The sequence below is a fragment of the Coenobita brevimanus genome, chromosome 107 (assembly GCF_032717465.1).
Source record: "Coenobita brevimanus isolate Jiangsu-jjx chromosome 107, ASM3271746v2, whole genome shotgun sequence".
In the NCBI taxonomy this organism is placed as follows: Eukaryota; Metazoa; Arthropoda; class Malacostraca; order Decapoda; family Coenobitidae; genus Coenobita; species Coenobita brevimanus.
In genome coordinates, this window is record NC_137060.1 from 28,938,361 (window position 1) to 28,963,598 (window position 25,238).

General features: G+C 39.8%; 1 protein-coding gene across 1 annotated transcript in view; it reads right to left on the reverse strand.

The window, feature by feature from the left end:
- ArfGAP3 (ADP-ribosylation factor GTPase activating protein 3) overlaps positions 1 to 25,238 on the reverse strand; it is a 48,878-nt gene that overhangs the window by 9,281 nt on the left and 14,359 nt on the right. Inside the window, exons 5-12 of the mRNA XM_080285600.1 lie at positions 23,966 to 24,106; positions 20,818 to 20,964; positions 16,369 to 16,506; positions 12,396 to 12,526; positions 11,380 to 11,556; positions 10,531 to 10,712; positions 8,173 to 8,402; positions 2,002 to 2,103 (exon numbers count right to left, since the gene is read on the reverse strand). Coding sequence (XP_080141726.1) covers positions 2,002 to 2,103; positions 8,173 to 8,402; positions 10,531 to 10,712; positions 11,380 to 11,556; positions 12,396 to 12,526; positions 16,369 to 16,506; positions 20,818 to 20,964; positions 23,966 to 24,106 — 1,248 coding nt within the window. The remainder of the gene's footprint in view (positions 1 to 2,001; positions 2,104 to 8,172; positions 8,403 to 10,530; positions 10,713 to 11,379; positions 11,557 to 12,395; positions 12,527 to 16,368; positions 16,507 to 20,817; positions 20,965 to 23,965; positions 24,107 to 25,238) is intronic.

The following is a 25,238-nucleotide window of genomic DNA, read 5'->3' on the forward strand; positions in this document are numbered from 1 at the left end:
TAAAGCTTGTGTTCAAAGTAGCTGCAGCTGGGGAATGGGTGAAGTAATTATGTTAAGTACCTATCATATAAATCGACAAAAATTAGTACAGTACGGTAAAAAGCTGGATTTGAGGGCTGGGTGAAGTAGGTTTGTTAGAGCAGAACAAGTCAATAAATGATGGTGAATAAAATTAAACCTGTGACAGCTTATAAGTAATTTGCAGGAAAATATCAGCAAGGAATAGGACAGCAAACAATGTCATGATTTCTCTTAACCTGTTGAATCCAGGTGATATCCCCTTTAGTTTACATTGCTGCTATAACATTATTTTACTTGGCTTGGGAAAGGCCTCTTGTCCTGAATAGGTTCATCATGGCTCTGTCCAACCTCTCCAGTTCAAAAAGTCTAACCTAAGCTGAACAAAACCGTCAGGATATGGCAAGAGTAAAATGAAAATGGCATTCCTGGGCTGAATGGATTAACCCCTTCAGTCCTATAAAGTACTTGTAAATCTATTCATACTACTGCAGATGGGGGTGGAGAGGTATATGAGAGAGGGGGGTGTGAGTTGGGAGCAGGGCAGTGAAATGGCGGGGGACAGGGCAACTTGGAGGCGATTTGTTTGTGGCCACCCCAAATGGGATTGAGGCATCTGGCAATAGATAGAAAAGCCTCCTAATAGTAAAGGGGACTGATGAAGAACTAACTCTTCTATTTGAAGACTCTCCTAAACTGAAAAAAATAATCTTTAGATCAGAATAAAGTGGAAATACCACTGGACAGAATGGAGTAAGGAGCCACTGTGCTGGTGCTGGCCATGGTACAGCTGAAGTTCCCTAAGGGCCAGAAACTAAGCAAGTGTCAAAACCAGTTAATTACTCCTTAGTAGTTGCTAAAAACTGTTAGGGATAATAGATACAGTACAGCATGCCCTCCTTTTAAGATGAGGATGAATTTTCAAAAAATCCATTATAACGGGTTCAATGGGGATACTTTTTGGCCAAGGGTCACCCACCCAACAAATTCTAAAACCAACTTTCTAACTCACCTAAACTTGATGTCACTTCATTTCACTGCACTTCACTTGCTACTTACCCCCCAAAAAGATCTAAAAACAAGTTTCCAACTAACCTAAACTGGTAGTTATTTCACTTTACTGTATTTCACTTGCTGCTTGAACTCCAACACCACACCATTGTTCCAGCACTGACAAGTGCAAATGCCATCTTGAGGCAAACAAATGACTGTAGACTTGCATGAGGGTAACTGTATAATCTTTATAACTCTTCCTTAAAAAAAAAAAAAATAATAAAAAAATAAAAATAAATAAAACCCCTTCATTCCAGTGACATAATTTACATTTTACTTCGGCTATCACCACAAATTTTAATCAACCTTGGAAGAACATCTAATAATGGACCTCAAGAAAGCTAATGTATATCAAATCCCTCCAACTTAAAATGTATCCCTTAAACTCAATAAAATTGTCTGGATACAACAAAAATAAACTAAAAAGATGTCTTCTAAGTAAAGGGGTAAGTCCATGGTAAACTGCTATTTGTAACGGTGATGCTGATATCCCCCAACTGACAGTAGTTTGAGATACTCTGAAACAGAACCTTTAATCCCTCGGCTGCATACAGCCACCGATCAGTAGACTGCGTCGTACATTCCAGAAGAGCCACATGAAATAGTGGTTTTTGGTCATTTTTCATGCCTACTGCATGCTTTTGCTTGATAAGTGGGTTGCAAATCATCAGTGTGGAATGTAACTTTGTCTGACTAAAATATTATCATGTTTGGTTAGGTATAAGTGGGTCAAACACATGATGAAAACACAATTGTTTTAACTGGTTTTCCTGCACCATGGACATAGGAAATGTTTAGGGTCACCTGCAGCCTAGGGGTTAATAAGAATATGGACTGTCAGTACCTAGTAGCTGGATGAAGGAAATTATGAATGACTTGACTGATGGATGGATGGACAGTGTAAATGAATGCTGCAATACTGCAACTTACCTGTATTGAAGCCATAACATTGTTGGCAAGGTTTCCAAGTCTCCCTGCCACCTTGGTCACTCCCTGCCTCACTGATTCTCGAACATCATCCAAATCTGGTGCCTGGAGAGAGAGGTGTGAAGGTAGACAATACAAACAAGTAAATCTTGTACCAACAACTTTCTTCAGTGGAAAATAAAGATAATTCTATCAGTTGGTGAGGGTGCTTACCATCCACTCACTCAATGTGGTGCTGCTCTTGGGTGAGTGCCCTTTCCTCCTTTCCTTCCTTCTTTCCTCTTCCTTCTGTCTACAGGTGACTCTACACTGACTGACATGCTAAATTGTTTCCTGTAAACCAGGAAACCATTTACTATGCTGGGTGGTAACCATATAACCAAAGAAACTATGGTGTCTGGTGGTTTAGTGGGTAATTAAGGCACTCTAGTCAGACTGAGCCTGTGTAGGTTTATATCCATGGGATGGTTGGGGTTTATTGCTCACATAATGCCACTCAAGGATAAGCGAGGCTGGTCACTCTCATCTTCGATGTCAGGACCAACTTGCCTAGCCCTGTTGTCCTATGCTCCTCATGGGGCAACACAGGATTAGATGGTGTCCGTACAGTATGTATGTATGTACAGGATAACTGCAGTTGGCCAGTCAGTCCTTGCCAGGCAACTCCTATAGGACACTGCCTAGACTATGAGAATAAGACACTGTTGGCAAAGATGAAGGCTGACACCCCTCTATGGCCACTGTTAAGATTCTCTTGGCTAAAATTGGCTACAATACTTTTCAATGGTTAAAAGTGTCTACAATGCTTTTCCATAAGTTGGAATGAAGGAAGGAAAATGCAATAATTTAACCAACCATAAATAACCAAGATACAGGCTACACTGGAAACATTAAATCTAGAAATCATGAAGTGCTGTTTATCATAAACTCTCACATGTACTAATCAAAATTATAACAGTTAATTTTGTTTCATAAAATAATACCAACCAATCTGAGGTATTGTTTGAAAATATATCTAGTTATGTTTGCTCTTCCTGCTTATCTAAGGTTGCAGGTTGCCAATGTTTTGTTTCATTTTCAAAGTTTCCAACATGCTTGCATGTGTTGGCCTTGGTCACCTAATGGCGACTCTCCATGCTGCTTGATCTCTGGCAGCTTCCCTATTCAGTCCCTTATCCCTGAGGTCACACTCAGTGACCGCATCCCAAGTCTTTTTCAGTCTCTCTCTCGCAACCACACCCATAACGTTAAAACTTCTCACTTTCTGTTCCCGATTATCATCCCCCATCCTCTCCACATGCCCAAACCATCTCAATCTACCTCTCCTCATCACAACACCAATGCACTCCAGTCTCATCCTACCTCTCAACTCTTCCATCATAAACCTAGCCCCCCACAGGTCTCGCACTCAAGGATGCACTGCACATCCACCTAATCATTGCCATTTCTGTATGTCTGAGCCGGCGAATATCCTCTTCCTTTACTGCCCAGGTCTCACTACCATACAGCATTACACTCCTAACACATGCCGCATACAAAGATCACTTAGCAGAAAGGGAAAACCCTCTCAATGTCAAAAGTGGCAACAGCTCCATGAACTTCTTGCAACCACTCCTCACTCTTGCCACAGAGCTAGCTCTAGCCCCACTTCCACCATGTAACATGTCTCCCAAATAACAGAACTCTTCCAGTAACTCAAGAGACTCACCGGCAAGATCAATCCTTTTGCACCTGCCAAGCTCTACATGCTCTACCTGACACACCGCACACATGAAATCTGCATTATCTTGCAGTCTACCTCTAACACCACTACATCTCTTAAGCACCCACTTATCACAAACGCTGCACAATCTGATCATTTTATTCCAGTGCAAATGGTTAACTCCTCAGAACAAATGTATACAGTTCTTTTGTATTCATCAATGTCAAAATAAAATGCAAATTACCATCATTTACTATACAGGTACAGGTAACTCGCACGGAACACGAGGGTTTCGTTCCTACCGTGCCGTGTTAGGTGCGAAATCGCGTATATTTAAACTACTCCGTATTATGCTCCCTAGACTCCCCAAATGTGTTGTTTTGCTGTTATCTGTCACTAGAAAGCACTTTAAGTGGTTAGAAGGTTCATTTAATGTTATAACTCACAAATACAGTACTCCTGAGCAAAACTTCAACACACAAATACTGTACGTAAACACAAGGAAACATTCCGACGCCGATCATAGGTAATAAATTAGGTTAACTGGTACCAGTGCTTTAACTTACAAGTACATACCAGAACAGTACATATTTAACTTAGAAATGCAGTACTGTGATATCGAATGATTTCAGTACATAATCTGTTAGGAATGGCTGGAAAAAAAAAAATGTTATGAATACATTTTCACCTTTTTGATATATGTTTATGGTAGTTTCGAGTTATTTTTTACGTTATCGTTGTGCCCATGCTTGGAAAAGGGAGCGAAAGAGTTGAATTTTCAGTCCTAAATGAGAAAACTGCACGTCCTCCAAGGCTAGACTCTGCCACGGGAGAATAAAGTGGAGGGTCAGTCCGATTAGCAATAAGGAAGTTGTGTCACAACTTCCAGCTCCCACACCACGAGAATGGCTAAAAATAGAATCGTAATGCAATTTCAGAACTAACAATAAGTCTAATTATTACGAATACAGATACAAAGCAGAAATAAATACGTTTACAGACAGGGAAAACGTATTTCTTCCGTCATAACATGTTCATCTTTCTCAATCATTTTACGTTCATCTTTATCATTTTACCTCGTTATTTTCGCAATATATATTGCTGTCTCGTAAACAGGGTGGTTGTTTGTGTTTTGCAAGGGAGGAAAAAGGTTGTATTTTCTGTCTGGGTCGAGATAATGGGTGTAACTATGTGTGGTTAGGCATGGCCACGAGCGAAAAAATCGTACATCCACTCATCACGATAGCCGGTGGTGAACTGACAGATGATACATGAGACGATGAAGTCAAGGTCATGTCCCAGATTTTCGTTCACTTCCCGACAGTTTTCACAGTTTTCTACAAGTTGCAAACCATTACAGCAAACCTGAGCAAATAGGTAAAGATACCAAGACAAAAATGTATTTTTCTCTTATTATAAGTCTTTAACGAACAAATAAAAAAAAAGGCAATATTCCGACACCGATCATGGGTAATCATATAAATCAGGTTAACTGGTTACAAGGCTTTATTTAATGCTTTAATTGCTTACAAGTACATACCAGAACAGTAAATATTTAACTTACAAATACAGTACTGTAGAAAAGCAGTACAGTAAGAGTTTAACGAACAAACAAAAAAGGCAATATTCCGACGCCGATCATGGGTAATCATATAATTCGGGTTATCTGGTTACAAGGCTTTATTTAATGCTTTAACTTTATTTAAGTGCTTGCAAGTACAGTACATACGAGAACAGTAAATATTTAACTTACAAATACTGAACAGCACTGTGGAAAAAACGAACAAATAAAAAAGGCAATATTCTGACGCCTATCAGGTAAACTGGTTATAAGACTTTATTTCTTGCTTTAACGTTATTTAATAGTACTTTAAGTTGCACATAAACTTACCAGAACAGTACAGTACTGTAAATATTTAACTTACAAATACTGTGCTACTGTACTCGGGAATGTCTCACTCACTGAATAATTTCCCGCCTAGATCGTCACGTAATCAAAACAAACCGCGCGCTGCGGTGACGTTCGAGGATTTGATCTTTCAAAGGCCTCTCCTGCGTTAATTTGTAGTTTTCATAATGGTTTTTTAATCTTACGTTGTCTTATATGTATCCCAGCCCTTACCGTGTATAATTGCGAGCGCGTTCCGTGAGATCGTGTTCCGTGCGAGTTACCTGTACATTTTTTCCCCCCTACATATTCATCTACTTCTCTTGTATCTGAAATCTTCCTTGCACATAACTTCCATCATCTGCCATACAGTATGTACCAGTAATATTATAATACAGCTTACAGTGTGCCATGCAATAATATCAAAGTTATGACCCCTCTGTTATTTAATACTTCTATCTAACTCCAATATTATACAAAGGTGCTCCTCATCTAAAAATGCTTTCGTTCAAGTTGTTTCATTACAACAAAGTTTCTGATTATTTAACAACTTTCACCTATACCTGCTCATGATTCTTTATAATGCTGCTTTGAAGTTCAGTGTCCTCTGGGTTCTTAACTTCACTGTCATGAACCAAATGCTTAAGTATCATACAGAAGTTATTTTATTCAAAGTTATATTTTTGCCTCATAAATTCTCTCTGCCATGAACCAAAAACAATGCACCACATAATTTTTTTCTTCAATTCAAAGTAATATTTTGCCTCATAAATTCTATACATCAGGTGAAGAGCAGAGACAAAACAGTAAAGAGAGATGAAACAGTCTCTATCATCTCTGTGTCTGTCAACAGCCAAGCTATTGTAAATACTTGACTCTCATAATTTTTATGGTTCATTTAAATTATATGAGTGACAAGCTAAATGGTTTCCTGTACACCACAAAACCATATACTATGCTGGGTGGTAACCATATAACCAAATTTTGGCACCTGGTGGTTTAGTGGGTAATTATTGCGCTCCAGTCGGATTGAGCCGGTGAAGGTTTATATCCAAGGGGTGGTTGGGGTTGATTGCTCATGTAATGCCACTCAGGGATGAGTGAGGCTGGTCACTCTCATCTTAAATGTCGAGACCAACTGCCTAGCCCCGGGCTCCTACGCTCCTCATGGGGCAATGTAGGATTGGATGATGATGATGATAAATTATATGAACCTTCCAGTAATATCCGCGAACTAAGCAACTAAGCACAAAAGTATAAGAGTAGAATATTTACAATTAAACGGGTAACATATGTTCTTTTACTGCAAAAGTCTACTTATTTCTTTTATATACAGTCACAGTGAGCCCATGCTGTATGATAATCCTCCTTGTCTTCTACATTTCTTACCCAATCCTTAGCCATCCTACTGCTGAATCATCCTATTTCTGGAACTAACAGCTACCTGGAACTGCCTCTCTCTACAGTGGCCAGCATTTCTCAATAAAGGTTTGGAAAACTGTGACCTGATTAAAAAAAAAAAAAAAGTAATCTTGTTTATTGTGAAGTGATATTTGTCTGTCTGTTATAAGCTACCTCTGTTATTTTTGTTGTAAGTGTTATTATACAAAATATAACTTTTATGTAACATTCATTCTCTATACCATTTTTATTATTACAAGCCTACCACAGCCTATATTTTGATACATACTAAATTGTTAAAAATATGTTAAATTTTTTGTTCATATACCAAAAATAACAAAAAGGTCCCACTATTTTCCCTTACAATACTTTTAAATGGACACGGCACATTAATTTTTAATCCACAGCCTCAGGGCATCAGAAAATGTAAACAACTAATTGCTACTGTTTTCTTCAGTTTTATGTGAATGCTGTATGAGTTTCAAGTGATACACATAGGACTAAATGAAAATAAATACATTAATAAATAAAAGGTGATAAAGGGCAAAAATAACACTGTGGGGAAAAAAAAAAAAAAGGCCTAACAATAAACTGAGAAAGAAAAGCACAATAATGTTGTTGTGGCCCCAGGTTCATCTGAATTGTTACCTAAGTGTAATGCAGGCTGAAGTTGCCTTTCTCCTACAGTCCACCATCTTCCTTTCCAGGGATAGGGAAAGAGCTGATGGACTTTTGTTTCACCGGGCGCAAAAGCTGCCCAGTTATATCAGCATTAGCATGTGAAGGCACCTCTCCAGCATCCTGATATTGTAAAATGGAAGGATAAAACCTACCCACTGTGTATCTGACTGAAAGATATGGAGACATGAATGAGAAAGTATGAGATATAGAGAAAATTAACCCTTTCATTATTCCTGTTTCCTCCAAACAAATATAGTAAAATCAATGGGAGACTTCTTATATTGAAGGAGTCAATGGAATTTGTTTGTAATCCTCTTCACTATCTGATGTCTCTGTATCAATAAAAGACAAATCCATGCCTATATTACCCCATCTTTCCTACGCTAAACAGAACTGTTAAGTACCGGTAGCAGTGTGAATAAAACAAAAATTGTGTGTGCAAAAAGGAGGGTAACTCTCATCATACTGGTATATACCAATTACTGTATACAATAAATCTTACCTGAAGTGAACTACCACTATACTGTTGCCGCTGACTCTGCCCATTGCCAAATAAATCAGCAGAAGAGATGGAACTGGATCCTTCATAACGTGCTAAGGTGGACCGGATCTCAGCATTAGGATCACGGTCTTGGAAGAACATATCTGAGGAAATGGCCTTGGCATTGCCAAACTTCTGCTGAGCCTGGTTGTTCTCCACAGGAGTGTATTTATAGTTGGCTGATGCAGAGACTGGAAGATGGAAGAGAAATACAAACACAGACTGTAAAAGTACACAACTTATCTGAATTGGTAAATCATGTTGAATGCTTTAATATATAACCAACAAAACAAGCATTCAATGTTTACATAAAATGTACTAAACTTGCAAAAACAAAACTTAATTTACCACAACTGTAAGAGACAAACAATAAATATTATAAAATGCATACTCTTGCTACTCTGATACACCTTGAACTATGCATTCTGTAATACTTATTCCTTAATGAATTATTTTGCAAAATACACCTCAATACCCTCTTCAATGTTACTGATGCACATTAGTTCAACCTCATGGAGTGCTCCTAATGGGGCAATACTAGGCTGGACAGTAGATCGTTCATTTGTTTTTGATGGCTCCAGAATGCTTGCATGTGTCAGCCTTGGTCACCTAATGGTGGCTCACCATGCTGCTCGATCTCTGGCTGCTCCCCTAATCAGTCCCTTATCCCTGAGGTCACACTCCATGACCTCGTCCCAGGTCTTTTTCAGCCTACCTCTCCCAACCCTACCCCAAACACTAACACTTCTCACTTTCTGCACCCAATTATCATCCCCTTTCCTCTTCACATGCCCAAACCATCTCAATCTACCTCTCCTCATTACAACACCAATACACTCCAGTCCCATCCTGCTCCTCAACTCTTCCATTGTAAACCTAGCCTCCCCCCCAGGCCTCACACTCAGGGATGCACTGCACATCCACTTAATCACTGTCATTTCTGTACATCTGAGCCTGCAAATAACCTCTTCCTTTACTGCCCGAGTCTCACTACCACACAGTATTATACTCCTAACACATGCTGCATACAATGATCCCTTAGCACGGAGGGAGAGCCCTCTCAATGTCTGGTGAGGCAAAAGCTCCCTGAACTTCTTCCAACAACTCCTCACTCAAGCCACAGAGCTAGCTCCAGCCCCACCTCCAGCACATAACATGTCTCCCGAATAACAAAACTCTTCCACACACTCGAGATTCACCAGCAAGTTCAATCCTTTCACACCTGACAATTTCCACATGCTCTCCCCAATACACTGCACACATGAAATAGCATTATCCCGCAGTCTACCTCTAATACCACTACATCTCTTAAGCAACTACTTATCACAGACACTGCACAAGATGGAATTACTTCCCACACCCTTGTGGCAAATCACACATAGCCACTCTCCCTCTTCTTTGACAATACTACCACAAGCCCTAGATACCATCACTTTTGTTTTATCTGCATTTACTCTTAGGTCCTTGTGTCCCATATCATCCCTCCACTTTCTAAATAATTTCTCCGCCTCCCTTGCATTCTCTGCAATCAACACCAAATCATCAGCATACAACATCTCCCATGGAGGTCCATTTCTTAAGTCATGTGAGAGGAGTTCAAGTACCATGATAAAGAACATGGGGCTCAAAACTGATCCCTGGTGCACACCAACATTCATGGAAAACTCATCATTCAAATCTCCATTCACTCTTACCTGCATGCAGGCACTCACATACATGGCTGTAACGACCCTAACCAGCGACTCCTCGATCCCAAGCTTTCTCATTGCCCACTTCACTACCACTTTGGGGACTGTCAAAGGCCTTCTCCACATAAACAAAAACAAAGTACTGTTCCCTTTTCTTTCCTATTTATTTTTCCTGAAGCTGCTGAACAATGAATATGGCATCAGTGGTCCCTTTGCCTGGCATAAACCCAAACTGCATCTCATCAATATTCACTCTTTCTCTAATCATACTTTCTAGAACTCTCTCCATTACCTTCATGATAAACTGTATGCAAGAGGGTGTTAAAACCTAATATGCAAAATAAACCACTACATATGAGTGAGGTGTGCTGACGCATCTTAATCTGCCTGTATCGCCATCACCAAACAAATGCCAGCATGCAACTGCCTATTTTTTGCCTCCTACATTATCTTTTTCTGTCACTGAGCTGTGTGGAAAAAAAAAAAAAGGGGGGGGGGACCAAGTTAGAGAAAAATGATTATAACCAATCATATGACGATGACAATGACAAAGATAATGATGATGATGATCATACTGTACTACTGCTTTAATCACAACCACTTAACTTGGTATTTCATATTTTTAACCAACCTTTGCTAGAGGAGAGACTGGAGGATGAACTAACACCGGAGGATGAGGTATTGCTCTTGTCAAATTCATTATCCCAAGCAGATGAGGGTGACGTTTTGTTGCTCAGGAGGTCATCAATTCCTGAGCCCTTACCCCCAGCAAAACCAAAGCTATTCCGGTCTTCAAAAGGACTGTCATGATATCTGAGAAATTTATTAAAAATAAATAAATTAATTAATAATTATAAAATAATAATAATAATAATAATAATAATAATGCAACACAAAAAACATGTGTCCTTACATCCCACGAGAAATTAGATAAATAAGTTTCATCCAACAGTAATTTTCATTACATAAAGGAAAATAAAATTAAAAGCTAAAAGATCTCGACACAGGAACTTAAGACAAAGTTTAATTCCTCTATTTTAACCCCTTCTGTCAGGGGGTATCACATTTGTTATGTGATGCCCTCATCTGAAAATGGCTTACAGAAAACATTTTCTCACAGTGTACCACTAGCAAAGCTTGATATACCACTACCAATACAAGTACTATATGCTGGAAATCTCTGATCTTGGTTGATATAAATGCACAATCTCATAATTATAAAGTGAAGGTGGAAACGATCAGCTGAACTTGAGTATATATGATGTCCATCCATCCATCATCCAATCCTGCATTGCACCACGAGAGGCGTAGAAGCCCGGGGCTAGGCAGTTGGTCCCGACATTTAAGATGACAGCGACCAACCTCACTCATCCCTGAGTGGCATTACATTAGCAATCAACCCTAACCACCCCTTGGATATAAGCCTTCACTGGTTCAATCTAATTTTAACAAAATTTACCATTTGAGTCTAGGGACTTACTTGGGGGGACCTGATGGGAACCTTATAATTGTCTCAAAATCATCCTCAATATCATCATCTCTGAAGCCACTGTTGTTGTTATTATTGCTGCTGCTGCTGTTGTTGTTGTAGCTACAGCTCCTGGGTGCTTCCTGCTCGATGGTCCTCATCTCTCCAAACATGCTGTGTGATGCTCCACTATGGAATAAAAATATTTTGTCACTTATGATCACTACCACTAACCTACCTCCATTCATCCACCTGTTATCCAATCTTGTTGTATCTCATTTTCTGTAATTATCATTCTACCCTATTCATTATCATCATCATCATCATCATCATCAGGACCTCCTTTCCCACCCTAGGGCAGGGTGAGGAGTAGCAACAACCAGACAGCCTATTTCCCACTAATAAATGGGATGGACAGAATCTGGAAATAGGATAAAGAAAGCATAAATATCAGCATCATTACCCTGACCTTTTTTTTTCCCCTACCTAAGGATGGCATTAGGTATGATCCAGAAAAGAAAATTAAATGAATTCAGGAGAACTATCATTACCCTGTATCATCTTCAATTTCACTGTCATTCTATCACTACTTCTTACTAATAAACATGGTGGATTAGATCCAGATACAGGAGAAAAGCATATCTCGTCCATCATTTCATCAACTAATCTTATACCGCACTGCTTCATCAGGGGCATAGAGACCCTGAGCTAAGATGTTCAGTTCAAACATTTATGACAGAGGCAAACAGTCACTGGCCCAAGTGTGGCATTATGTAAACTGTTACCCAAATGCCCTTCAAACTCTACACCACTTCAAACTGGAATGTCTTAAATCACTAGACATAAGATGCCTATCTGTCAGTTGAAAGGTATGTTAATTTTCTTTCTTTTTTTTACGGTCTGTTAACAGAAAAGATATTTAATTAACATGAAAGAGCACAAAAGTGTAACCAAAAAACTATGCTAAGAAGTACTACCGAGCTTCCTACGCTGACAAGAACACAAGATTAAATGCTAAACAGACCCACCTGCGAGCCCCAAGCCCCATGCCAAGTCGCTCTGCCTGCTGTGCCTTCTTGGGGTCTATTCTCTTCATGCGCTCCTCCTCTCGCTTCCCTGCCAGGCTCATGTCCTCATAGGCACGTTCTAAATTCTGCAGCTGTGGGGGTCCAAAGAGACATGATGGAATGAACTGCCATTTTATAATTCACTTATGGTACGCAGAGACAAAGACAGACAGCCAAATGAGGAAGTTTCAAAGCACTATTGGGTTGGTGTGGAAGTTAGAAGTTCCCTGCAATTGCTTGGCCATGTGGAGAGAATGAAGAGTGAGAAACTAAATACGAAAGTGTATGTGAGGTGGAGGGGCTGAGGTAGATTTTGGATGATGTAGAATGATGATATGGAAAGAAATATGAAGTGGTGAGAGACGGAGGGAGGGCAGCCTGACGACGGAGGACAAAATGACATGGAGGTGATTTGTTCATGGTCACCTTTTCCACGAGAAATGCATCTGGCTACATATAAATAAACAGATAGATAAAAAGGGGAGCAGATTAGTTGCCTCCTGACAAATACAATCAATTCTCACTGTACATCTGAGTGGTGTTAAAAACTATCACAACTTTTCTCAATGTAAAAAAAAAAAAAAAAAAAAAAAAAAAAAAAAAAAATCAGCTCCACAGCCAGCAATGAAACTTTAAAACCTCTGCATCAGTCCCCATTCCTGAATACAGTATGCATATATGGCAGGTTGGTCCTTATTCCTGAATGTTTTTTATTTTGCCTTTTTTTTTGTCCCCCTTTAATATCTATCAACATGGCAATTTAATGAACGTTACACTCCCTAAGTCACCCACACCACCCAAAATACAATATTTCCATTTTTAGCCAAATATGCCTGACAGGGGATATTTTGCCAGACATAGACTAGTTTCTAGGCAATCCTTCTGCAATTTGTTCAGGACGTTAAAAAAAAAAATAACTAAGCTTACAGTATATTCACTTAAGAAAGATACTGAGGATATTAGTAAAGGTTATATCTATCCCCTCCAAACCCCCACAGTAATCCCTACGCCTCTGTGACGAGGTGCTATCAGCCACGTACGAACACTGACTCGCTGTACATGATGACCCTCCAGGGCAGTTGCTTGCCTGCAGTTGATGGGTCTGCTCAGACAGACTGGGACAGCATAACAACAACAACCAGTAGGTGACTGATCTATAAATCAGTGTGCCTATTTAAAATCAATAAAATACAGGTAGTTCACAATTTAAACTGTTTTCCTATGATGTTCATTTGTCCATTTTGTTCATATGTCTGAATCAGTCTTGTGGATGGTAAATATTAACTGTGATGATAAAGCATCTGCTCCTCTCAGTCAATTTCTTCACCATTTAGGTAAAGTATATGAATGGATATGGAGCATAACAGGGATATTTACACAGTTTCTTAATTTCTTTGGCACGGTAAATTACCACCTGTCATTGAAATAAGTGAGACGGAAAACCTAAAAACAGAATGTGATGATTAACCTGTGGATTGCGAGCCACAGCTCAAGCTAGGTAGCGTCCTGCTGCAAGCCACAGCTCAGGCTGTGCTGGCCGTGCATCACCGCTAACAACTCCATCCCTAGCTAAACTTATGCATGGCGCTGCGCAAAGACGAAGAGAGATTTGTTCTTTTTACCAGAAGATGCCCTGGATGTTTATCTTCAAGTTTACAATAAACAAACAAACAAATTTAAATTCATTTTTTCACTACTCCCCTACGTAAACTTACATTTGGCCCTAAGCAATGATGGGGAGAGATAGAGAGAAAGAGAGATTGTTTTTTTTTTTTTCACCAGATGATGCCCTGGATGTTAATCTTCAAGTTTATAATAAACAAAAACTAAAATAAAAAACATTTTATTCCATCATTTTTTGTGCACCAGGGGGTGGGATAAAAAAAAAAAAAAAGGTAACTGCACAATTCATGGGTTAATGAACAAAATCAAGTATTTACTATAATGTGCGAGACAAGATTTATAGTGGTAGGTGGGAGCGCTCAACATCCACTCACTCAATGTAGTGCTACTCTCGGGTGACTGTCCTTTCCTCCCTTCCTTCCTTTTTTCCTTCCTTCTCCTTCCATCTTTCTTTCCCCTTCCTTCTGTCTGCAGGTGACTCTACACTGAGTGACAAGCCAAATGGTTTCCTGTACACCAGGAAACCATTTACTATGCTGGGTGGTAACTATATAACAAATTATGGCACCTAGTGGTTTAGTGGGAAATTAAGGTGCTCCAATCAGACTGAGCCAGTGCAGGTTTATATCCGAGGGGTGGTTGGGGTTTATTGCTCATGTAATGCCACTCAGGGATGAGTAAGGGTGGTCACTTTCATGTTAAACTTCAGGACCAACTTGCCTAGCCCCAGGCTCCTACAGCCTGGGGCAATACAGGATTAGATGATGAATGAATGAATGTGACAAGATAAGGCATAGAATGGACACTGATATGCAGCCAGCACTACTTGGTACATCCACCAGTCTTGCTGTTTAAACACACAAACTATTGGGATATGGTGCTTTCTTGCCTGGCTGACTGAAGTAGAGGATACCATCACACCAACCCAGCACTTCCCAGCAATGCTCCCAATGCTACTCTTTCTCCTCATTAATTTCCGATGGAATATCTCACCATTCACAGCTACTGCTATCACTACTTACACTGATTTTGATTTCCACAAATAAATTTTATGAAAGTCTGTGGGTAATGTAGACCTGTGCCAGAGATTATGTGGTATGGACGAAAGTGATGCAGTGAATCACTGAGAGAAAAAGAAAAAGAATGCCTGAGAGAGTGGGAGAAGTATGTGGGCAATCAGTAGTTTTGAGGCAGTACTGTCAAAATCATCCCCTTTCCAAAGGGTTCCCAGAAGAAATGAAATCATCACAAATGATGATCATGATGATGATATTCTGAAGAAAAATAACAGTGAATGACTTAAGGGAGTGGAAAGCTGCAAGAGTCTGATAATTATCATGATACAGTGCACCCCCCACACAATGCGAACGCACATGGTGCAAATCACCTACAACATGAGGTCAACCCAGAAAATGCTTATTTTTATCAAATGCGAAATCTGCAAATCGAACTTCCCAACATGTGAATCGGCTGCATGATTCCAAGGCAAAAATGGACTTCCCGCCATTACTACAAGTGTCGGACTGGACAATGCAAGTCAGTCACACAAAGGCAGGTGGCTGGCAATGAGCCAGATTCAAAATGGCGGGCAGCTGGCCAGCTATCTGCATGCCATCTACTGATTTTCCTGGGTAAACAGACAGTTCTCCACATTGTCGCATGAACGCATGTTGTACCTCGCATCCTGTGGTCCGTTTTAGCATCATTGCAGTACCCACCTGCTCATCATGGTCTCAGCTGTCGACTTTGAAGGCTTTATGGCACCTCCAAGAGACCTTAGCAGTGACAGTGAGTGTGACAACGGGGCACCCTGCCCCATGGGGCAAGAGCAGATGCCACAAGCCTCGGATGCCCACCCTCATCCCCAAGCCCAGAAGTCACTTAAATAAAGGTACAAAACATGGTGTTCTATTTGTTTATTTACTGGTCCAACTAGAAGTACTGTTAGACACAGAATTAGCAGGGTAGAGTAGGCTGGAAGAAGACCCGAAGACCAAGCCCTGGGTGGGCTGTCCACCATATACCATTTTTTCCTTAAGTTCTTTGGTTCACACAATGCAAAATCATAGAATGCGAGGGTTTCCGCCGCCCATAAACTCGCACTGTGTGAGGTTGCACTGTACTTCCATTTGCACAGTAGCTAGTTTAGGACCTGGTGTGCAGTTCAAAACTGCCAATATACTTTTACTCAACCTCAAAAGACCTGTTCATAATTATGAGTTGTCCATCACTTAATCATTCATAAGTACAGTAACAGGACTGCCTGTACAGCAGACTGATGCATTAGAAAATCATGAACTACTATACTTACTGACTGTTGCTGCTCTTCCTTTGACAGTTCCTTAGCCTCCAGTCTGAGTTGGTCATTCCTGGCTGCCTCCTTCTCTATGGCATTGAAGTCCTTCTTGACACGCTGGGCTCCTAAACCACCACCTTTCTTTGCACCCAGCTGTCGCCACAGGATAAGAAAGGTCAAGTTTTTCATAACGAATATAAGCCAAATCTTACTGCTTCCCATCTAAGGAACAGAAGAGGAAATACACTACAACATTAAACTTCCTCACTTCAAATAACTAGTAATGATGGTGGGTAAAGAACTTCTTTTTAAAAAACTAAAGTAAAAAATGTTAATTAAACATTTAGACAATTTCTTACAAAAAAATTTGCTGTTCTCTCTCATCAGTGTCAGTAAAATTTTATTTAATATGTTTATAAATCTCATAGCTACCTAATATGAGTAAAAATCAAAAGTTGAAGAAACTCTTGGATGACAAAAAATATAAAATAACAGATTTCACTGAACAATATATGTGTCTGTAACTCAACATAACAGACCACATCCACTGGCATACACATCATATGATTATATTATAGTTTAATCAACAACAGTGCTTTTACACTTTCAGGTACCAAAAATTCACTCGGTGCAATCAAAGCTTTGGACTGTGCACTTTGTCAAACAAATTATCTTCTTACTGTTGGCAACTGTATGTAGAACACAAATAAGCCTAAAATAATATTCCTTATGTTATTTTTCTTCTTTTTTCGAAAGGTGTGCTGAGTTATATAAGATAAAGTTCTTGATTCAACACAAATACAGGTCAACTGAAGCCTTTTTCTGGTATTATTCGCCCAATTCCTCCATGAATCAAAACTCACTAGATCTCTCACAGTTCTTAAATGCAAGTTTCAAGAACAACACTGTTTATCAAAACAAAATACGGTTCACAACCTATTGGCTAACAGGTACTGCAGCAACATAAAACAAAGACTGACTACAGCTCCAATACCAGCTACCAGGTAAAACACAGTGATGTTTTACGTATAAAAACAAGGGTAGGTGAATGTCTACTATGTGGCAGCAACTACTTAATGCAACATAGATAACCTTCTCATAAAATCTCAGAAAATTAACCCAACCTATCAATCAAACACATTATCATATTTCTCTATCTATCTCTTGTCAGACACTATAATCCCATACAGGGTGATCATTTATCTCTGAGTTAGTTATTATTAATAAAATTAAAGTCAACCACTAGTGCCCTCAACTCATGTGATGCAGAACTCAACCCTGATCTCCCTGATGACATGAATCGAAAGATAAAGATTGTCCCAAACAAAACCTAACCCAACATTTGTGCCAAAGGAAGCTTAATATTACAGCTGATAAATTTGGATGTTCTTGTATTACACTATTCTTCTGTCTACTAAAACCTTAATCTTCTGCATTCTTCTGATAAACTGAGAATTTGCTGTACTTATGCTGTGTTCGTTGGCAAAAAAAAAAGTGCTCAATATTAATCCATTTAATCCAGTAACATCTTTTTCATTTTATCCCTGCTACCTCTAGATATTTCTATTTGACTCATGGGAGACTTTCTGAACTGAAGAGGTTAGTGTCTTCATTAAACCCTTTAACACCAAGGTGCACTTCAAAGGTTAATACAATCACCTGGTAGCAGCAATCACAAAAATAAAAAGGACATCCTCAGACTGACAAAGTTAACACCAGGATACAGATACAGCACTTATGTGATGCCAAAAATAACACCAGGTGGAAGGGCTCACACATACAGTCTGCCCTCATTTAAAGTGTTTTAATTACAAGGTTGCAAGTTATCACCCTTGCTTCACTAGAAGTGCTTTGCAAATAACACCTTTTCACCACATACATCTGCTTAAAATTCATTATAAAAGTTGCTTTGGAGTCAGAGCTGAATAACTGTTGAGAAATTTAACCTTTAATCATGAACCACAAACAAGTTTCACTTTAAGATGTTTAACCTAGAGAAAGATTTTTGTCTGCAAACATTCCATACTTTAAGTGAGGACTGACTGAACTAGACCCTGGAAGGAATGTATCTGTACACCCAACAATACCACTCATGCATCTCAACTGCACTCACACCCTAAATTCAAGGATACCTTGAGAATTGAGCCATTGGTGTCAATCTGTGCATGCAAAAAATAAAATTAATTTAGAACAAGAGAAATTCTATACCTAAAAACAACAGCTACAATACTTTAGAGAACAAATAATATGCTTCACATTAACAAGTACAGTAGAACCCCTCTAACCCAGAAAAAAACATCTGGATGGACAAACTCTGCATAACCTGGATGCATACAAGTTGTATGAATAATCGGTGCATGACTCGGAAAGCCACAACCCTGCTGAAGCATTTTTCACATTACATTTACCCCCTCGAACAACATTTTTCTAACATATTGCCTTTAGTGATTGCAGATACATGTTTAACCCGTACCATCCCAGGCATTTTTGCAATTTTATACCCACCCAATCCTGGACCAAAAATGAAAAAAAAAATTTATTGCATAAAACAATCCAAGAGGACATATAAATCAAGGAAATGCAAAAAAAAGTACTCCTTATAGGAGAAATAAGCGCAGGATGGCCATCCATCGTGTTTCTAGCCTAGTTTCCCAAGCCGTGAGCTATGTTTTCCCACCCAGCCAGGCGGGATGAGAGAGAACGGGGGAGAATGGGGGAATCCCAGTTCTCAATAACCTTCTCCACTGGCTCATATTCCTCCCCAGAAGAGTCGTCCAGGTCTTCCTCTTCTATAGAATCACTAAATGAAGGGACAGAGGGTCCATGTGACAGTGTCAACCACCTCCTCCAGCCCAATGAGGTGGAAAAATGGCATGACTTCCGCAACATTCTAAAGCTGTGACGGACAGTGGCACACTGATGTTACCCAGCCATGCAGAACCAAACTCAGTGCTACAAGTGCTTGTGCACAATTTTGCCAATACATTAAGCTACTCCTTAGCAAAAAATTAGCTAGATTGAAGCAGTCAGTGACACGCTATGTCGGCACCATCACGTCGCTGGGATTACTCGAGACGTTTTGTACCATTGGCACCATGCTGACGGCGGGATTTTATGGGTTAATAAATTACAATAATTCCCACTGAATACTTGTTTTTCACAGGCATTAAAAACATACATGAAAGATGTCATCCAAAATGACTTTCCACCCTAGCCCTAAGCCTGTCCCAAATGTACAAAAAAAAAGTCTACCCAAGAAAAACTGAAAATCCTTGAAAAAAGCTAGACAAATGAAATATGAGGGTTTCAGTGCTAGTGCTGGGTGGCCATCTAGGATCAGAAAGACATAATATTGTGAACCGTGGTAAACAGAACACTTTTTGATGCTATTTGAAATGTTTTTTGCTATAATTCGGACATAATTCCCTACCAACTGTCTGAGTTAGAAGGGTTCTACTGTAGTGTACATGAATTCTTTTCAGCATGTCATAAACTGAAGTACTGATACCGCTTAACGCCAACCATCTACTTGTATACTGACACCAACTTGAATGAGAATAAAAGTAAAAGGTGGAAGAATATTAAAGCATCATCTATATTATAAATATGTGACTGCTAATGTCTGAATGTATCACTGTGAAAAGAATGTTAATGTAGCACTCATGCCATGACTGGAACTGGAACTGAAGGAATGTTAACGCACAAAATAAAGTATCGATCATACTGGGATTGAAAGAAAGTTAAAACCATCACCGATTCTGAAAAAGAATGAACATATGATTACCCCACAATACAAGAGAACAGAAAACCTTCAGATCCTTACACTTCCTTGAGAGCGATATGAGACTAGTCCTTTTAACACTTAGATGATGTATTCTACTGGTTTATTCTTATTACCTCCAGACAATGGTTTAATGTTTCTCCTGAAATAAATGAACTGGTCTGAAGGTAGCAAGGATGAAAAAAGAATAGTTCACCAGCTTGAAGATGTTATCATCACAAGTAAGAATTCATCCATCATCCAATCCTACATTGTTCTGTGAGCAGCGTAGGAGCCCGGGACTAGGCAGTTGGTCCCGACATTTAAGATGAGAATGAACAAGTAAGAATTATATCCATATAATGATAATGCTGCTCATAGGGGAAGAAATGTAGATATCATCCTCCCTTCAGAACAATTCACACCTTTGGTATCAAGACATATTTTTTGCCAGATAGGAATGCTTACTGGCACCACTTCTTTATCAATTTATTTCTACATATGATATGTTAACATTCACCTGAATGTTATCTATGCAGCCTATGTCAATATTGCAACATTAATGTCACAAAAAATAATCTAGCGTACTATGCAGAATAAACTGTTAAGGAAGATGTGTTACTATAGGAAGCCTCCTTAGGCGGTGAGAACACAACCCCATGACATGTAACTGTTATACAGCCATAATACTCAGTAATCCTGACCTTTGAGGCTGGCTTGCGCTGTCCAATGGTGGACTTTCGAGGCTGTGTGGCCAGCTTCTGTGCCTCCTCAGCAGACAGGTTGAGGGCCACATCCACATTCGGCTCTCCGCTGTTGTCCTCTCCACTACCATTGCTTAGGGATGAACTCTGCATGGATGTGCAAAAGGAGTCAGTGCAATGGATGGATGAAATACATACAGCTGATCAGGTTATCAATATATCAACATCAGAGTGTGTGCAGGTTCATAGCTATGATAGGGAAACGTCAAAAAGCAATATGTGTATGTGTATGTTAGGGTATATGTCTATGTACAGTATATGTATGTATGTGTGTGTGTATACATATCAGTATATATATATATATATATATATATATATAGCGGGATTAGGGCGTCGGGCTATAGATAGATATATATATATATATATACATACAGTACCCTCGCGTCCAGCACGGTAATATTGTCATGCATGGGTCACGTGTTGGACCAAAAATGTGTTGGACTAATAATAGAGCTCATGGGGAAAAATGAATTATGTCAGCAACCCTCGGAAAAGTCACCCTAAATACCTACCATATACCTATACATATATTGGTACTATTGTAATTATAATAAATGGTACTGTGCTATGAAAGATAACTAACCTTTTAGGATAGTGTTGGTGGGCTTGCTGGGAATGGAAGGTGGTATCCAAGGCTGTAGGTAGTCCTACTGGGTCCCCGGAGGATGGCTGCTGGCGTCACTAGCGGGTAATGGCTGTTGCTCCTCCTCAACCTCCCTCATAAATCCTTCGAAATCACACTCAGAATCACTAACTTCGTCCACAGCCATGGAAGGTCCTGTTTCTGCCTGTCCTAGCACTGTAATCCTTGGCAAAGTGCATGCTTCTCACACTGTTGCCAGAGCCCCGTCTCGTGACTGTGGAAAGTGATCGCTGTCGCTGACTCGGTAGAGAATAAGAAGAAGCAACTTTGTTTATAAACTGGTACGCACGCCGATGAGAAGGGTTTCAAAACGATTGATATTTATTCTAAAATATTAATATGTATTCAGTGTCAGGCTAAATGTTCAATGCTGTAGTACGATACATTCTCTGTCGAGTCGCCTGGGTTTTGGTCACACTGTTTGGCCGTCATATCCTTGGCAGGAATCCATCCAGATGAATTCCAAATGCCCGTGGTATCGTCAGCAATTTTATCACATTACCGTTCCGATTTACCATCGTATCCTCGGCAAACCTGGTATGAAGTGCCGTGTGATAGCCTTCGGCTGCCAGGATCTTGTCTTAGTTTTTTATTATGATCACGTTGGCTTCATTCATGTCGTAGGCCTTGGCAATGTCAACTTTCCTCTCCCCTTTCTTCTTCCTCTCGATGCTTTCTAGCTTGGTGGCCTGAGGGAGGTGCCGACGCTTCTTGGGGTTCTCGGAAGACTTCCTAGGCATCGTGAGCAGGATAAAATGCAGTAACAAGGGCAGAAAACGCAGCAAGAAAAAAGCACCTTCCAATGCAATTATGCGACTGAGTGGCGCTGTGGCGGGAGAAATTTAAACAAAACATCACGTGACACCAGAAGCGTTTTTAATTGGGCAGCATCACGATCACATCACGATGGCGGGCGGGGAAGGCTACTTGATCAGAAGTTTTCATTGGCTATCATCATCATGGGAATGTCCAGTATGACCGTGTTGGACCGGGGGTGATCGTGCTAGAGTGAACTCTGCAGATTTCGCCCACTTCTCGGAGCTCTGTGCGTGTTATGCTAACACACTCGTGTTGCAGTAATTAAATCATATTAAATAATAATAATTAATTGCTCTCCGTGCTGGACCCGAATTGTGCTGGACTAACGCGTGTTGGACGCGAGGGTACTGTATATGTATAGGTTTAGTGGGTAATTATTGTGCTCCAATCGGATTGAGCCGGTGAAGGTTTATATCCAAGGGATGGTTGGGGTTGATTGCTCGTGTAATGCCACTCAGGGATGAGTGAGGCTGGTCACTCTTATCTTAAATGTCAGGACCAACTGCCTAGCCCTGGGCTCCTACGCTCCTCATGGGGCAATGTAGGATTGGATGATAGAATGATTTTATATATATATATATATATATATATATATATATATATATATCATCCCTAGGAAATTCAGTTCATGAACATGAGGTTCATTCACCATGAATTTTTCAACAGCCATCATCTACTGTGTCAGACTGTTTCACACTAAATGTACAATGATACTTTCTTGACTGACCATACAGTCAGAGACAAATGATCATCTACTATTTGACCTCATACTCATTTTCCTCTGCTGGCTGATATTCTCAAGCTAGGAGAGGCTTGGCACACTTCTGTGTTCAAGGATAAATTCTTTTTATACAATGCACCAAGGAGGAAAGTGAGACATCCACTGAGTGTGAAGCTGACCCAATGAAAAAGTAGGCAAACAATGGAACCTGACTGTACAGTAAGTCACCTTTTCTCATGTTCATTCTGCTACATAGTACACAGTAAATTAAGGGAAAATTGCCTATTGAACTTCCACTGCTATCCCTATGCACTATAGTAACTACTTGCCCAGTTTCCCTAAATTTACATACCAGATGTATGGAAAAAGCTGTGATGTCTTAAATATATTCTTGACTTACTATGAGGTCTACTGGTATGAAGATGATCATAAACTAGAAAGCACAGGTTTTTTTTAACCCTTCAGTGCAAGGTCTCTCTCTCTTTAATTCATATGACGACAATAAAAACAGCAGTATTATGACGCGGAGCAAGAGGATTAAAAAAATAACAATAATAATAAAATGGTACAGATACCGAAAATGAATGTACACAAATAGAGCACTGAAGAAAGTGTGCGAAAGTGAGATCAAAGGTAATAGTGATAGATGCAGACAGTGTGTGGTATGGAAGATGAATGGAACAGTATACTGGTCAGACAGAAGAAAGAGGAAAAGAGAGAGAGAGAGAGAATGTATGCGAGGATAAAGTATCCTGGAGGTGGTTCTTTCATGGCTATTCCATGTCTTGGGGTTCCTAGGAAAGAGCAAGGGGTCAGAGAATAACGGATGATGGTGACGAGAATAACAACGTGATTTTGAAAATACTCTGTATACATACAGTAAGGAGATGATACTATCAACATACCTTTGGCACAGAAAAAGCTGGGTGTGCTGGGGGAAGGTCAGGTGAGGCTGGGGCAGCATTATTTACATGATCTTCAAAGAAATCCACCTCTTTATTTTCCTCCTGTGCTGGGGCTTCACTTGCTCCAACATCAATGTTTAACTGTAATCAAAACTATGTAAAATTAGCCCATGGCAAAAACTTTACATATGATGAAAGCCAAAATATAAATATGTAAAAAAAAATAATAATACAGTACATATAATGACAGCCACAAGCTGAAAAAATGGGCTTACAATTCTTATAAGTCAAATGCAGTAAATAAATAAACACTGCAACAGTGTGTGTGTGTGTGTGTGTGTGTGTGTGTGTGTGTGTGTGTGTGTGTGTGTGTGTGTGTAAAAATGCATAACCATCCATCCATCCATCATCCAATCCTATATTGCCCCATGAGGAGCGTCGGAGCCCGTGGCTAGGCAAGTTGGTCCTGATATTTAAGATGAGAGTGACCAGCCTCACTCATCCCTGAGTGGCATTATGTGAGCAATAAACCCCAACCACCTCTTGGATATAAATCTGCATCAGCTCAATCCAACTGAGGTGCCTTAATTGCTCATTAAACCACCAGGTGCCATAATTTGGTTATATGGTTACCACCCAGCATAGTTAATGGTTTCCTCGTGTACAGGAAACCATTTGGCTTGTCATTCAGTGGAGAGTCACCCATAGGCAGGACGACGAGGAAAGAATGAAGGAAGGAAGAGACAAACGGCCAGACACCCAAAGCAGCACTACATAAATATATATATATATATATATATATATATATATATATATATATATATATATATATATTTATATATACAGTAAGTCCTCATATGTGGATGCATTTTACTTTGATGCCTCTTTTTCGTGCAAGAAAAAAGTTTCCGAGTTGTCTCAGAATTTGCGAATTTCCCCACAATTTGATGCTCCTGGCCGGCAGCCAACGATGCATACCGATGCTTATTTGTTGGCAGCCATCTTGCGACCACCCTGTCCATCATAACCGACATGGCAACCACCTTTGATGCATACACCAGGACTATGCCTAAGGCTACCAACATCCTATCGACCTTGGGTGATCTGAAGTCTCAAGTGATGGCCGTCTACAACAGAAACATAAAGGAGCAGAAACAAGCCTGGATCACACGATATTTTCATGAGAGAGAGAATGTGGCTGCTATTCTGCAAGACTTGGACATGCCCGCAGGGGTGGATGAAGGAGGAGAAGTGAACAGAGAGGAAGTAGTGG